Below are 17,207 nucleotides of genomic sequence, written 5' to 3'. Positions count from 1 at the left end.
TCTCATCACTAAGCACAACGACTCTATAATTTGCTCCTATTACGGACGTCTAAAAATATTGAATGCCTCATTTTCCGTAAGTTCATTCACCTTGCGAAATTTGTTGTTCGTAAACATTTCGAAATTCGAAGTGGATGGTTCTCGAATAAGTCATATTATGTTCATCACTTTTTAACAACGACTTTATAGCTAAAAATCTTTAATCATAATTTAACCAGAAGTAAGTATAAAGTACATAATATGTTATTCGAAGTTGGTTTTGTATAATAAATTGATTAATAAATATATTCAATCGAGCGAAATGATTTGATTAAGCTCTAAAATGTATTTTTTATATGTATGTGACATTAAAAACACCTGGTGAATTTACTGACCTTTTTATTTGCAGATGTAACATCTTGTACTGCATCTGTAATTTTCTTGCTTGCAGTTAAAAAGAAATATGTTCTTTTTATGAATAAAGAAACTCAAGACTAAAAGATTTATGTAAATTTTATTTTTGTACTTACAATTATTTACATTTACATCTAAGGTAACTTTTTACTTAAGAAAATCAAACTAAAACGTGGATAATACCATCGATTATAATCATAAAGTCAACGATTAAACTTTTTTTTTCACTCACCCGGGACAAGCAAGGAATATTAAAAAAAAAAGGTCTTTTGATTTTCAATAATATCCACGTATTAATTTAATGTTTTACTCTATTATTGACTATGGACACGAAAAGTGTCGTTTGAGGCAAGGCTCAAAAGATCTTTAGGCAGTGATTGTTGACAAGTCCACATTAAACGCAAAAGTTGAAATAAAAAAATAAATACACCTAAACTTACTTACAAGTCTTGAAATTTGCTGTTGTAAATATTTTCTATAATACAATCAAATGAGTATTTCACTTAAAAACTACACCATTTATACATAATCGAAATTATTATGTTTAGACACGTCATTTATGGTATGAATTACGTTTTTGGGAGAAATTGGTTGTTTTTGTTTTTTTTTAAATTTTCTCTTAAAAGCATTAGTTTATTTAACGTAATTTTCGTTGCGTGCACAAACGTAAAAAAACATTGCAATAGTAGTCTAGCTATCGGAATATTTAGGTATGGTACATATTAAACTGTAATTATGTAACCAGAAAGACAATTCAAAATGTTTTAATTGTTATAGGTTTATAAGGACTAATAAATGCGACAAAAACTTCGCTTTTATTTCGTTTTGTGATTTAAAAAATGGTATGTTTTACATTTATAAACTACTTGCACAAAATCGTGCTTCATAACAGAAAACAAAAGTTATTTTGGAGTTTTATGTCTAGAAACTACGATCTTTTAAAATCAAACTGTGGTATTACTATACAACATAAAGTAAGAAATATTAAAATTGTATTTGCTTGTTAAATAAATTTGGCCCCAAATACTTCATTGCTTATTTTTATTTATTCATATATTTGGATTGGTGTTTTGAATACTAGTTAGTATACTTATCCGTAAATTGTAATGATAATATCGGGAGTTAATTTCATGTCTAGATTCCCCCTTCCCTTTCCTACCGCTCGCTTCCCTCACGGTAGGAGCAGAATTCATTCATGGTTTTTCCCGAGGTTCATGCAATGTCAGACTTTTTTCAAATGAGGTTCGAAAATAATCTTGAACGGTAAACAGCGGTCTGTACCCCTGGTTTATTGAAATCCATAAGCGGTGACCACTGACGATCAAATAGACTGTATACTCGACTTCCTTCGAAAGCCATAAAAATCAGCTTTCAAACAAAAATACAATTGGTCTTTTTATTTACAATTAATACACAAGTAATTCTATATTTCTTTTTCTCCTCAAACGTGAGAAGCGAATGTTTTCTTATTAAAATTTTGAGGAGCAATCTAATGTGCTTATTTTGCCATTGAATCACGTATATTAGCTAGCTGTTATCTTTGATGTTACGAATTTACATAATAATATATTTGAATCGTTCATCAATCTGATCGGACTTCGCAAATGAAGTATGTTTCGAACGAACAAGGGGAATCGTTCCATTTGAGGCCTTTATCGTCTCTGTTCCATAGTTCCAAGCAGTTCTCTTCTTCGCCATTTTCGTATCTGAAGTTATTCGGCTCTCCAGCGTTCCAATTGACAAAGGTAAGCGGCCTGCCGTTCGCCATCCAAAAGAAATTTCCTTCTTCAGCCAGATCAGTACCCGATGTCCAGAAATGTTCGCGACCGTAACCTGAAAACGCAGTGTGAATAATTAATTATCTTTTTTTCCTATTCTTATTCTTTTCTGTCATAACTGAGTTGGATATTTTTATTTGTAGGTTAGTAACGTTTATAAAAATGTTCAAGAGCATCCTCCGCGTTAATATAGGTTAGTAGTGTAATTGTTTAATTGTATATTGTGGATAAAAATAATTCCCTTCATTTTTTAAGTTAAATTAGTTTTCGTTATCGTGTTGTTATGTCGTATAGTTGTAAGAAACATTGTGTACAAATTCAGCACTTTGTCTTGTTTAGTCGTGCGCACATGGCTTATGTTGCAAGCCAGATTTTGTTTCTTTTCACTTGAGTTTTTTATGTATTTTTTTAGCTTGTAATCTGTATTGTGTGCCTAATAAATAAATAAATAAAAAACAAAAAAAAACATTACCAATAAGCTACAAAACGTGAACTCTGGTAAGCACGTTGATGTTACGTAAACTTGACTTCCAGGAAAACATAAAACATGAAGGTACTCAATTTGGAAATGGAAGCCAGATTGACTTTGAGTTCATCCGAATAGTTATTTGAATTGAAATATTTTTAACACTGCACCATTAATATTAGAAACAAATTTTATAACAAATTCAATAAAACTGAAATAGCCCTGATCAAATTGACTTGTTCGCATAAGACAACTGAAATATTGTGGTCAAAAATGCATCTACAGAACGCGTAAAATTTCTGGAAAAGTATTATACCTGAGTCCTTAACGTATTGCTCCAGTTTATCGTTTTCCTGTTGCGATGATATCGAAGCGAGGTGCATCCCATGGAATCTGCAGTATTGCTGGGCTTTGAACCAATTAGCCTGAAATAAACCAGAAAGAAAATTATTTTTGTAATCAAAATATGCCTTTCCCAAAGTAATCGTTACAGAGTAAAGTTCATATCATTACATATGTGTTTTGTTCTTAGTTTGAACTAAAAAAAACAATAAGACCACGTGGCGAAATGTTTTTTTTTTCATTTAAAATTTAAAGTCGCGTATAATATCATGTTTAGGATACTTTAAAGTATGTTCGTTATTAAAGTTATTAAAGCTATACCAATAGAGAAACATAAAATTGGAAGACAAACATAAGAAGGATTGCCTTTATAAGTTCATTAAAATAAAATTACAATAAATTTATTTTGATTGTTATTACCTATCACCTGATGGCTCATAGATCGTCAGCGAGTTGATTTTAAAAATAAAAATGAGCAATGTCATATTGCGTATCTTCATGTATATCTGTGAGTTACTATGAGCTGTATTCCGCTCTGTCAGTCTAACTACTAGGACAATGAGTGTTAAAATACATACATATATAGTTTTGGTAAATCTCTTATATTTGTATAGTCTAAGAAGCTTTCAAGCTGTGTCGATAATAAGGATACTCAGTTGGAAACCTCGACGATTCAATATTTATTTTCATGTCATTAGTAAATTAAATTTTCTGTGTAATATAATTTACACAGTTTATTTGACTTTACGATAATGATGTCAATTATATAAAACGTATGGGAATATACATAAAGGTGTATATACGAAAACAGACATTCATTTATACCAGTATAAATGTTATACCTGTAAAGCAGTACCCTATAGTACTACACACATACGTAAATAATGTGTTAAGAAAATTGTGGTGTGTGTTTAATTAGTTAGTTTTTTATCGCTCTAATGAGCCAGTCTAGCTCACGACTCACCTAGTGTAAAGTGGTTACTAGAGCCCATGAATTTATTAAACTGTGTAATTTACTGGTGGTAGGACGACTTGCGAGTCCGCACGGATAGGTACCGCCACCCCGCCTATTTCTGCCATGAAGCAGTAATACGTTTCGGTTTGAAGGGTGGTGCAGCCGTTGTAGGGGTAGCATTCACGTTGCAGATATCTATGGGTTCCGATAGACTCTTAACATCAGGTGGAGCGGGAGCTTATCCAGCCGCCTTAAGACATGAGGGCCAAATCTCCATTGAATACCGACTATCCCCCCTTTAAACCTAATGCATGTGTCCTTGTCGCAAATCAGTCATGCGAAAAGTCTGTTTTAATCAGATCGACCGGTAAACATGTAATAGGATCTATAAAACTGAATTTCATTATCAATCTTGGCGATTGCATGTCATATAATGAGAAAACACAACAACTTGTCTCATCGGGCTGCTTCAGTGATTCATATTTGACGTCACTTCCTTTCACTCGATGACGAATTCCACGACATATCTGTTTTCCAATTTACACCAGAGCCTATATTAATGGTTTTGGTCGTAGCTAGCATAATAGGTAGTCGAGAAACTTGATTCAATTGGTGGCGATAAATATACGGGCTTGCATTTTCATGCAATATGGCCATAATTCAAGACAGGAACAGTAAACTTAGGAATTAGGAACGTACGTACGTAAGGTTACGTAAGGCAATAGGTTTTTTTTTTGGTTCAGGAGAGAGTAGCGAGATTTTAGGCTACACTTTGAGGGCGGTAACCATATTGTAGTCAGACCGACTCACACCCCCTATTGCTTAACGACTAGTGCCTTAGCCGCATGAGACATGTTCTGATACGTCAGGCATTTGACAGGAAAGAATTTTCAGGAGACTCAGAAGTCAGAGGTCGTATATACATATTATGTATATTCTGATCGGTAGCTAGACACACTATTATTATCATAGCCATATACAGTTTACGAAGAAAGCAATGTTTTGTTAAATAAAGTATTTGATCTATTCTACGTATCACAGTTAGAATCAGGTAACGCACAATGTCAATGGTCCCGCATGACCTTTCGCAAGTTCACTAAAATTATTAGGTATATATAAATACGAATTTACTACGAAAGGTGTTCGACCTTTTAGTATAGTATAATAAACGTTGAGTTAGTGCGTTAATACATATATTTTAGGGAATATTCTTCTCACATGAAATTCTGTATTATGGCCAGCAATGGTGTGAGTGGTGTAATGTACTTTTTTTGTGAACACCCATATTAATTACTATATTTTATTTATTTCAAAATATACTAGAATATTTCAGTAATTTTGGACGGCACAAATCTTTTTCTTCTACCCACTGTGTCTCCGTTGTGATTTGTAGGGTAGGACAAATATTGCTACAGATCAAATAATAACTTCAACTCAAATGTGCAAGTGGTTGGTAGAGTAACATGGTTTACTCCTCTTCCTCCTTCTTCAGCCGATTCCTCATTGTTAGGCATCGTGATGCTCCAGCCTGTGACTTTTTTTGTAATTTTTTGCGAATTATATCGGTCAGTTGCACAAAAGTGCGTGGCTCAATTTCGTGTCCAGATGCCCGGACACTTGGTCCCTCCATCTTTTTATTACTTTACAAAATTTTTATTACAACTTTTTATTATTATTATCTTATTATTACAAGCGTTCTTTTTTGTATAATGTTCTCCATCCATGTAAATATCGTTTGCTTGCCTTCTTTTGCTTGATAACAATCAACTTTTGTGTTTCGTTGTTATGTTCTATGTTATTCTATAATATGAATCTATAGTATGTGCCGCATAGATCGTAGGTCTACTCTCCTATGAGTATAATTCGAAGTAAGACAATGTCGCGGCCTCTGTGCAGAGTGAGTTACGTCGAAGGCGCATGAGTCACATTAAATTTATAGAAAGAGAGAGGTCGCAAGGTCGGGAATAATATAGAGATCTCATTTCGAAGGTCAAGATCCACTTTGTGTCACCATGCCAGAAGAGAATGTAAAAACACTGTGTGATTTTACTAAAGACTGCTGCTGACACATATTTTAATTTTTTTTTTTAATAAACAATATAATTTTGTGTGTGTTTTGCTCGTCGTAGTTAATTACATTTCCAATGTACCAACTAGTAGCTGTTACAGGCGACGTCGTTGATTGAAAAAAACCTATCTCATTATGGTCGTTTCTGGAACTCACGTAACAAGTACCTGGTTCTTATAACGCGGAAAACATCTTAGCAGTTTTACATGTACCTACTATGTATATTATGGTGTACGTTTGCGTATTTATGAGCGGCGGACGGCTAAGTTAGATTTAGGTGACTAGAAAGTTTTATCGTCAAATAATAAACAGAAGACGTAAATAACGTTACGTGATGTCACAATAATTACAGCGGCAGTGCGAAAGAGACAGCAAGATCTACTTTTTTTTTTTCCTACCTAAGCTGATAGCCTTAGGGGCTATTTCAGCGTAACCCTAACGTTTGTAGGTGAGCTCACGGGGCTCAAACCTGATGACGTTGCTAACACGAACCCTAGCAAGAGCCGTGCTTCGCAGAATCTACCACCGGATCGGAAACGCGACCCACTGAGAAGATCCGGCGAGAAACTCAGTGGGTTGTGTCTGGGAGTTAATTTACTCGTCGAACCCGTCGCTTGCGACGAAGGGCTCGAACGGTGACCGGTGCTTGAAGTACCTAAAAGCACCGTTAGTGGATCGGGAGGATCCGAGATGACGTGTTTTGGGCGACGTCGACTGCTTTCCATTCTGTCCGCAGGATCGGGAATGTAGTTACCGGCGGCCACGATAAGAGGGTTCTCGTGTCGTGCCGCTTTATCGAAGTGGCAAGATCTACTAGAGACATAACTGACTTGAAAATTGGCTATGTTATTTTGCAATCGATTTTCGTGATTTTTTTAAAATTTATTTAACATTATTTTGTGTAATATGTATATATTTGTAAGTAGCCTCTGTGGTAATGTATTATTATCATGTGATTACAATGGATTGTGTTGTTTGCTTAAACAGCGGTAGTCGTTGCCAAGCAACGTTCAATATTTCACATGCAAGACGCATACATAACTGTTTGGATAATCTCATAATAAATTTACGAATAGGTACTTAAGCTGATTGGCTTTAAACAGACATTCTTATGGCATGAGTTAGCAGATTCTTTGTTAATGTGAAGCTTACTTTCCCTGTCACTAAAACAAGTTTGAATAAATGTTATTAATTTTTATGTACTTGACTTCACTGTTTATTGCCTAATTCGTAGAATAAATTACTTAGTTAGATTGTGGGTTTGTCTAACAAAAATATGTACGTATTCATCAAAATTAAATATATCGAAAGTTGCAAAACTGCCATGAAAATCAGATAAATTGGTTATTGTCATTTGCAGATTAGTAGTGTAATGTGCTGAGTCTCAAAGCCGCGACCTCTGAGAAGCAAGGTTTCATACCACATTTTTTGACACAATGTTAAATGCACGATTTTACAATGTTTTTTATTTTTATTTTTTAAATGTTTTTATTGGATTTATGGATGGACGAGCTCACACCCTACTTCGTGTTAAGTGGTTACCGAAGACCATAGATAGACGACTACAACGTAGATGCCGCCACCCACTTTGAGATATGAGTTACAACGGCTGCCCCACCCTTCAAACCGAAACGCATTATCGCTTCACGGCAGAAATAGACAGAGCAGAAATAGAATTTTAAATGCACTAAATACGTACACGATCTGTTAGTCTACCCGGTATTAAGTTGTTATCAGAAGCCATAGACATCAACTCCGCAAATGCCATCACCTATCTTGACACATCAGTTCTAAGTTTCAGATCTCGAGTATTGTACTTCGACTACTCCGCCCTTCAAATCGGAAAGCAGCTTTGCGTCTTAACCCTATCATGATTTCAAGATTAATTGTAATAAATAAATAAATAATAAATAAATATTTACTAACAATCACGCCACGTTAACTGGTCCCGTGATAAGTTCGTAAAGAACTTGTGTTACAGGTACCAGATAACGGATATAAATGTAAGATTTTTATTATACACATACATATATTTAATATACATCCATAACACTGGAAAATACATTTATATTTATCGAACAAATATCTTCCCTTGGCGGGATTCGAACCCGCGACCCCCTTGTGTAGTGACCATGTCACTTACCACTACACCAGACGGCCGTTGTAAATCGACATCGTTAAACGGGCAAAAAGAAAACCACGCAAATGTAAAAACCATCCGAACCTATCAGTTTCATAACATATAATGAACAGTTTTGGATTACATTCCTTATCTCGGTTTTAAATTGTTATTAATTTCATAACGAAGCAACCCAATTAAACTCATTTCTAAATAATATAAAATAAAATCGTTGGCTGCCTCTGTTTGTTTCTCAATTTCTTTTAAGCCGCGCCTCGATTTTATCAAAATCAACATCGGTCACGAATAGAAAGATTATCACAATCAAGGCAGATTACTTTATTTAATTTGTAGGTAAATATTTAAGAACAAAATGGCCGAACTATGATGGCTGTAGGTACGTTCACATCACTAAAACGGGGTTGATATTAAAATAAATTGTAGAAGCAGGCCAGCAAGGAAGCGCCAGGCGGAAAGCTAGTTACATGTAATTGTTATTATGATTATGAGAAGAAACATTGTGCCAGTTGCATTGTTAACAGACCGGTAAATTCATCTCCGTAAATTGAAGTGGATTAGGTAATGAACAAGAAGACCGAAAGTGAACAAACAGGGAGCGCATACGGGTTTTTTTTATTTCGAATTTGTAGCATATTTGAATTTCATCGTTCAGTATTGTTGTGTGTGTAGAATTAAGTAAAACAAAAATTTGATTTCGGTAACTGCATTGAATGAATGCATTAAATTTTTGGTTTATATTTAGATCGGAGTGAGGAATTTTAAGCAGGTCTTGGAACGTACGATAGCAAAGCCAAATAGAAAGTGAATTCAGGGAATCAAGTCTTTAAAATTAACGAATTACGGTCCCAGGTCGTAGTGCAAGCTCACAAGGTTACGCCCACCGTACCTATTTCTATCGCAAAATATTTATCCGCTTTGTGTTTGTCATATCTTAAAACGACGTTTGAAAAAAGTCCTCAGCAGTAGGCAGCGGATTGTCTGTGCCGTCGATACCTGTGAGCGATTCTAACTATGCTCCATCATCACATTCTTACCGATCCGGTAGTAGATTCTGTGAAGCACTGCTCTTGCTAGGGCCAGTGTTAGCAACACTCCGGTTTGGGCCTACATGTTAGGGCGAAGCGGAAATAGTCTCTCAAGGTTATCAGCATAGGTAAGAAAAAAAAAACACATTCTTCGAAAGTTAGCACAACCTCTACTGGAACTTGACTTCGACTTAAATTCTTAAAGTAGACCTTACTATATCTTGTTGATGAGATTTAGCTATCACTTACTTGTAACAGAACAGCAAGCCTGTTAACCGACTCAGTGTGATTTTTTACTGATTTCGTTTGATTCGTTCTTAAAGTGCAATTTTCTAGAAAATAATGACATGTAAGCGATTTGCTGGCGATCAAAATGTGTCTATTAAAATATTGCTGAAGTCCAAATCTGTGTGTGGCTTATTATGTAAAATCGAATATATTCGTAAGCATAGATTTGTCTGCTAAGCTGTTGTTATGCAATAGGAAACGCGTGCGTTTGCGTTGATTGTTAACATTGACGACGTATTGTGTCGCGGTCGCTCTCCGTTTTGTAACTGCATTGCGGTCGTAAAACGTAATAAGCGTGGCAGCAAATAAATTCTAAATTGACGAGTCGTACAATTATGAATACTACGCTATATAGTATTATCTGATTTATCGTAGCGTAAACACACTTTATATTGCATCGTATTGTTTAATTATTATGGAAATAATACTACTTTTAAGCATGCTGTTTTATTGTCGTATCTTCAAAGTTTCCAATAACTTACACTTTTTGTAGTCACGGATGACTAAAGATCGGGAATAATTTAATCATAATAAAGAACGCGAAATAAACCCTCAAAAGTAGTTTTGATTTGTTAAGCGACTCGAGAAACCGATGAAATTACTATATTGATTATGAAAGTTTCATATTAATAAATATATAGCGGCTTTGATTGAAAATATTTTAAAATCGAATCACCTACTTATTTTAAAACACGATTCAGAATAAGCTTATTTGTGAACAAGAAAGAAAAAATTGTAATTTCAATTCATATACATATTATTATGTATCTAAAAAGAGTGATAACGAAATATTGTTTTCTGTAGAAAGAATTTCTTGATTGTCTTTCTTCAATCGACGTCAATAGTTAGTTTCGCTTGATAAAAAAAATTTATACTAATTTAATATGAACGTCGTTCGTCGCACAACTGGTCGTAGAGAAAGTTCTCTCCGGGACTCCACGAGATTGGCTCTTAGTTCTAAATTGGTACAAATCAGTTGTAGGGCTGTCTATTTGTGCGGAAGTAAAGGGAGGTTTTCACTTGTTAATTGATCAGCGAAATAATCTAATTTCGGTTTAAGGAATTCCGCAGCGTTTTTTTTACCGTTGAGAAAGTTTAGGGTCTATGAACATGCACCCTAAATAGAACATTTATAAAAAGTATAAACGAATCGGATACCTAATCGCATCCCTGACAGGGAAACCTAATCATAAAAACGAATGATTACGTACAAATATCATATGTTTGTCCAATATGTAGGTGGTACACTGAAATGAATAAAATGTTAAGATTATAATCTGTTGTTTTTTTGTCTACTTGTGTTTTAAGCATTATACTCTGTATCAGCTATATTTGTGATATGTGAATGCTACAAACAAGGAAAGATGCGTCCATTTATTTAATCAGTCTTTTAGTAGAATTTGCAATGCGTGCGTTTAAATGGCAACTATGTATTAATTAAAATTCACGTGTTAAGCAATAACCTGTCCGTTGTAATAACGAGACGTAAATTAGCATTTTAGTCAAATTTATATTCGATGAATCTGCTGTGTTGTCATAAAATCTGCGAAGTTCCAATGACTAGTCTGTTATGGGAGTGGTTTTTTTTTGGTAAAAATTCTTGACATCAAATTTCAGTGTGTGAATTTTATCATAAAATTTTGTAGCATTATGTAGTGTATTCGTAGTATAACCTAAAACTAAATACCACGTGAGTGAAATCTTTCGGGTCTATATGAAAAATGAAAACAATTACTTTACTGATTATATGTAATTACACTAATCACTTATTTAAAATTTCATTTCATTTTTATAAGATTTTAATGCCGTCACCTAACTTGAGACTTGAGTTCTAAGCCTCAATTTTATATTACATGAGCTGTCCCGTCTTTCAAGTCGAAACGCATTACTGTTTCACGGCAGAAATAGGCAATGGTGGTACCAAGCCGTACGGGCTGACTACATGCTCTGCCACCAGTAAATTTAATTTTTAGATCTGTTACAGTATCATGCAGTATATCCTGTATATTGTCTCTTGTATTTAATACGATGAAGACTGCAGAGTTGTTTGGAATTATTTTACGAAAGTGACTCTTGGTCAGTCTTTGAACGTCCAATTTTGTGTTCAATTACATTGAATTATTTTTGACAGAAACTGATCGGGATGAATGTTAATAAAAAAACATACAATTATTATTATTATTATTATTATTAAGTACACCGTAGATTTCTATTTGAGAGAATTGTTTCTTATTCACAATCAAAGCTCACAACAGCTTTATATGATTGGACCGCGCTTTTGATTTAATAATTACTCGCCGCAATGGCGAAGAAAGTGAAGCTTTTTTAATAAGAAACACAATAAGTACTAGTCAGGTGGCCGGAGAGAAAGCTATGTGTATCTATCATCACACCTGTGTTGTACGGTCTGCAGTTAAAATGTTTCATATAATGTGATGCTATAGTTATTCTTTCTCGAAGCTCCAACTCATTTTGTTTTTGTTTGTCAATAAAAAAAAATGTGTTTTAATACATTTATGGTTAATGGAAATTGAGTTTTTTTAAGTGACTCTTGCACTTTAAACATGCCTACTCTATAAAAATACTGATTAGGAATGAGAAACGAAATCGAGAATCGGACCAGCAATCCAAATTTATTTTGCTATACTTTAATAAGCCTTATCAATAGGTTACAAGGTGTATTCTGCCATTGAGTTGAGTGAGCGAGATGGCAGCGTTAGATTACTTACTTAGATTAATGATATATTTGTTATTCACGTGAAAAGAAATGAATACTTTATTCACTGCCGTAGTCTAATTGGTAATTAATAACTGGAGTTATAAAAAAAAGGGGAGTGGCCTATTTTGAAATGTATTATCTGTGTCAGTTATAAAGATTTTTTAATTGACGTTAAATTGGTATAAAAACCCACAGAAAGCACGGCTCACATAAGAACTCATTATAGTCTTGATTTAGCCTTATAGGTAGGAATGTTTTTGTCAACGCTACTCAGTTTTAAATGTATATATGATTGAGAACCTATATATACACATACAAATGAATTTCGGCGTTTATGCAATCAATGACATCTCGTGTAGATTTCTATATAACTAGTATCAACTTATAATTACAAAGAGATATTGTTTATTTAATTCATAAACTGAGTTTTTTTTTTCATAGAGCATTGGTACTTTTGCGCAATCAATGCTGCAATGTTTTTTAGTAACACTAACCTTATTTCTATTTTACATGTGAATTAAGGGAACAACACAGTGCAAGTACACTGCATACATTTCCTCTTGCTTTCGGCATTTTAATCTGTATAATCAATAACGTAAAATATGTCGTATTCGAAATTTAAACATACCTTGAAGAATATTCCTAAATAATATCGTTTTTCTCCGCTTTTTAGCAAAGGCATTGTCCATCGTGTAATGCCAAGTTCGTCGTCACCACACGTTGAGCATTCTGAAACAAAAAAAAATATTGAAATGTTAGATTATATTTTCATTAACAACCTTGCAGTACTGCCGTAGGTACTGCTTACTGATCTCCTGACATTTAGTGGATGCTAGAGCTGTCAAACATTATAACATGGATTCCGCTGCCAAATAAGGTCGAATTTTTGCAGGGATAGCCAAGAGTTTGCAATCGTGCGAGCACATCATACTTTCAGTAAAATCTATGACTACTATGAATTTTTGTGTCAGATCAGTTTTAATGACATTAACTGCTCTTTATCGATGTTTTGAGCGTTGGGCATTGCTACTTATTTCGGTTTTTAAGATTTTTTTTGTTCAATTTCTACTTATAAATTAAATATCGTTTTGGTAAACAAACATGAAGAGTTTATTTATTAATATTCGGCTCGAGGGCCAAATTTTAATAAAATATTTTTTTATATTGCATAACAAAATCTACTGAATATAACAGTATTATCATAATAGTATGTAACAGTGTTATTAAATTGTTTTCAACTCATTTCGCAATTAGCTTTAGATCTATTTCTGTGTAGTAGCAGTCATTTTAGTTAAATGCTTTGAACTAGGAAAAAAACTGCAATTTTATTCGACATTAATACAAATCAATATTCTAAAAAAATATATTAAAATATATAATTTAGCGAAGAACGTATGTACATTGAATGCAGAGACCGGTTTTTGGCGCGTACGACGTTGATTTTCTTCATCGTTTTTACATATATTTTACATAACGCAGATATATCTGACAAGGCCGATTGGCATAATCTTGCAGTCTTGTTCAGAAAAGGGGGTACGGTGTTAAGAAATCTGATGTTCTGTTGAAATTTTATAGCTCAATAATACTATGTTGATAAATAGCTTCCATTGTAATATTGTATCTCAATGTTTTTTTTATTTTTTTTTTATTCTTTATGGGTGGATGAGCTCACAGCCCACCTGATGTTAAGTGGTTACTGGAGCCCATAGACATCCCACCCTTCAAACCGAAACGGATTACTGCTTCACGGCAGAAATAGGCGGGGTGGTGGTACCTACCCGCGCGGATTCACAAGAGGTCCCACCACCAGTAATTACGTAAATTTTGTTATTTGTCAATTTCAGTTTTATTATACAATACTTCTTCACAATGGAAGCCATTCGTTAACATTCGATAACTGCGTATTGCATTAAAAAACGCACGAGTGAATACCACCACCTTAGCCATTTCTGCAGTGAAGCAGCAATGCGTTTCGGTTTGAAGGGTGGTGTTAGCCATTGAATTGTAAAACTGAGACTTAGAACTTATGTCTCAAGTTGGGTGGCAGCATTTACTCCGGTAATCATTTAAAACCAGATGGCTTGTGAGTTCATGCACCCATTTAGGCAATTAAAAAAAAACGAACGAGGAGGAATATTTATTCCACAACTTACGGTAAGCTGCCTCCAGCCTGTATGTAGCTCCCGTGTGCAATCATTAATCATTATTACCCTAACGTCTACTAGTAAGCGGGCAGACATGAAATAGGTACAAATATAACCGATTCATTGAACGTGCTGAGGTCAGCGCCCTTAGCACCACAGCGTCCGTGAGCCTCGCATACCCTGCACCATGGGTAAAGCCGCTTCTGACCTACGTTGTGCTATGCTACTAGAAATAGACATCCTTCTAATCGTCTGCGTATATTGAAATTTCAATGTAATTATATTTTATTACTGATAACACTAAACTATAGATAGCCGTCTAAAGAATGGACTAAACGCGGTGCGGGTACGATACGTTTTTAATAGATTATACATATTATAGTCTACACGGGTTAAGTATGGTACTTGACAGTACGAAATTAAATTATTATTATGTAATTATTATTTTTCGTAATTAAAAAATTACATGAAAACAAAAGTGAGCGAATCGTGTAGTATTTTCACTTTTTATTGTAGATTCATTTAGAGTGTTGTGTAATAAAAAAAATTATAGTATAGCGGTAGGCCAACCGTAATAAATAATGATGGAGTATCTCACGCACGCACGTCTCAAAATGCTTGCATCCTGGTATAAAGTGATTGTAATTAATTTAATTTTCGACTAGAAGGCGACAGGAAATTATACCATCACAAAAGGGTTCAGCAATAAAAACATCAGTTGAGAAAATAATTTAATTGAAATATATATTTGGGGACAAATAATTTTGGATGAATTATATTGACCTCAAGTTAAGGGACTGTGGTGTGGCTCTGACCTCGACCTACTGTTACTACCACCTCGCCCATCCTTAGCCCGTGCCTAATTTTCGTTCTAATTCTTGACCCAATAACATAAGATATTGATTCTAGGGTATGTTATAAGTCAACATAACCTACCATCAGATCACGTATAATTAAATTAGGAAATTGTAATCCCTGGGGTATAATGTGTATACTATCTTCTGATTCAATGTTGAACTATTGTTAAGTATAAAACTTTTTCAATTCAAGTTTGATTGTCATCAGTCGTAAATTTACTTGTACGCTTTTTAACTGAATAAATAAATTCGTTCTTCTTGACTTTAGATTCTAAGGAAAACGTATAAAAGAGAAGCAGTAAAAGCCATGCGTTTGTACATACATATACATACATAAATGTATATTGTGTAATTATATTTTAAAACACAATTCACTTCGACTTTCGACTCGTAACATTTGTTTGCAAGTCCTAAGTTTAAAACTAAAACTTGTTCAATCAATATCGATAAAAAAAATCCTGTTTTACGAACAAATAGATAGACATACATTTGGACATTAGTGATTTGAGAATCTTGCCTTCTTGCATTCTTGTATTATTACCGCATAGATGGATGAGCGACTTTATGGTGTGCTTGGTGTTAAGCCGTTAATACTGCCGTCTACCATCAGACACGAGTTCTATGCACCGCATAGTATGATTGCTTCAGGGCTGAAATACTCCTTAAGCCTTATGATAAGCTTTACCTACCCGGGAAAATCATTAATAAAACCAAACGTCTATATCCTACAGGGAATTTTAGCCATTAAGGTTTTGCACTACAACATCGCTTTTAATTATTGTGTATACCAAAAAGGGTGTTTGGGCCGAAACCCTTTTAATACCTACGTGTTTGACATGTTCAAGTTATACGAGGCGAAAAAACGACCATTTGTCCCGGGTGAATTTGTTATGAGTGCGGAGGTTAAACAGCGGCTCGTATACATCCATCATTTTATGATTGGCCAAACATTGACCAACAAAGTTCACATCGGATAAAGGTCAATGGAATAACGTATTTTAAATGACGATATTACAAAATAATTGCGAGCTACAATTGCGAAGAATAATAAACGGTCACATGCAACTTATAAGGTTGTCTATTGATTTGTAAGCGACTTCAAAGAAAATGAGCATTTTCTCAAAACCGAGCTTGCCTACTTATATATGTCTCGTTAATAGATGTGTATGTAGTTGAAAGTAATACCATCAGGAAATTGGCATTTGAAAAGTGTCAATAGTTTAAAACGAACTGTCGCTAGATTATTTGTCGCTATGTCGCAATTTTTATAATTTTTTTATTTACTTATGATTTAATATTTTTTTATTGCTTAGATGGGTGGATGAACTCAACAGCCCACCTGGTGTTATGTGGTAACTGAAGCCCATAGACATCTACAACATAAATGCGCCACCCACCTTGAGATATAACTTCTAAGATCTCGGTATAGTTACAACGGCTGCCCCAACCTTCAAACCGAAACGCATTACTGCTTCACGGCAGAAAAAGGCAGGGCGGTGGTACCTACCCGCGCGGACTCACAAGAGGTCCTACCGCCACCCACCTAATACTAGAATTCCCATGAAATCGATTCACAGTACAGACGTGCGGCCTCGATGAGATAATATTTGACCCAAGAAGTATTAGAAATTCTCGTCACGCGATCAGGTGCATTTTGGATTCGTCGCTCATTCACGAATTCCATCACGCCTCGGGAGGAAAAACAATGGAAAGAACTGGCATTTTATCGCGTAACCATGGAAATATTGACAACACTTTATTGACGTTAGTTTTGATATGAATATGTCTAGATTTATGTGCTTGTTGACGAGCATAAAGATTTCGTCCTAACTTATTAAAACTGAACTCTTTAAAATCTTTCAGAAATTAAATGTGAAGATTTAAAGATTTTAGTACTTAGTTTGTGAAAATATAACTTTCTTAAAAATGTACATATATGTATATTGATAGCTTGTTTTCAACAGCAAAAGCAGAAGTTTTTCTGACCACAAATTTTTTAAATCTACCAAAAACTGAGGAGCGAACAACCCAT

General features: G+C 34.4%; 1 protein-coding gene across 2 annotated transcripts in view; it reads right to left on the bottom strand.

Annotated features, from left to right (window-relative positions):
* Positions 1 to 474: 474 nt before the first annotated feature.
* Positions 475 to 17,207, bottom strand: part of LOC114242208 (Brevican core protein triforce) — a 69,776-nt gene continuing 53,043 nt past the window's right edge. For both annotated transcript variants that reach the window (XM_089730898.1, XM_089730899.1), the window contains 3 exons: positions 12,803 to 12,903; positions 2,954 to 3,062; positions 475 to 2,226 (listed from right to left, as the gene is read on the bottom strand). In XM_089730898.1, coding sequence (XP_089587024.1) covers positions 1,976 to 2,226; positions 2,954 to 3,062; positions 12,803 to 12,903 — 461 coding nt within the window. In that variant the 3' untranslated portion in view covers positions 475 to 1,975. The remainder of the gene's footprint in view (positions 2,227 to 2,953; positions 3,063 to 12,802; positions 12,904 to 17,207) is intronic.

The sequence above is a fragment of the Bombyx mandarina genome, chromosome 11 (assembly GCF_030267445.1).
Source record: "Bombyx mandarina strain Sakado chromosome 11, ASM3026744v2".
In the NCBI taxonomy this organism is placed as follows: domain Eukaryota; kingdom Metazoa; phylum Arthropoda; class Insecta; order Lepidoptera; family Bombycidae; genus Bombyx; species Bombyx mandarina.
The sequence above is the reverse complement of the archived record's forward strand: the minus strand, read 5'-3'. Positions and strand labels throughout refer to the sequence as shown.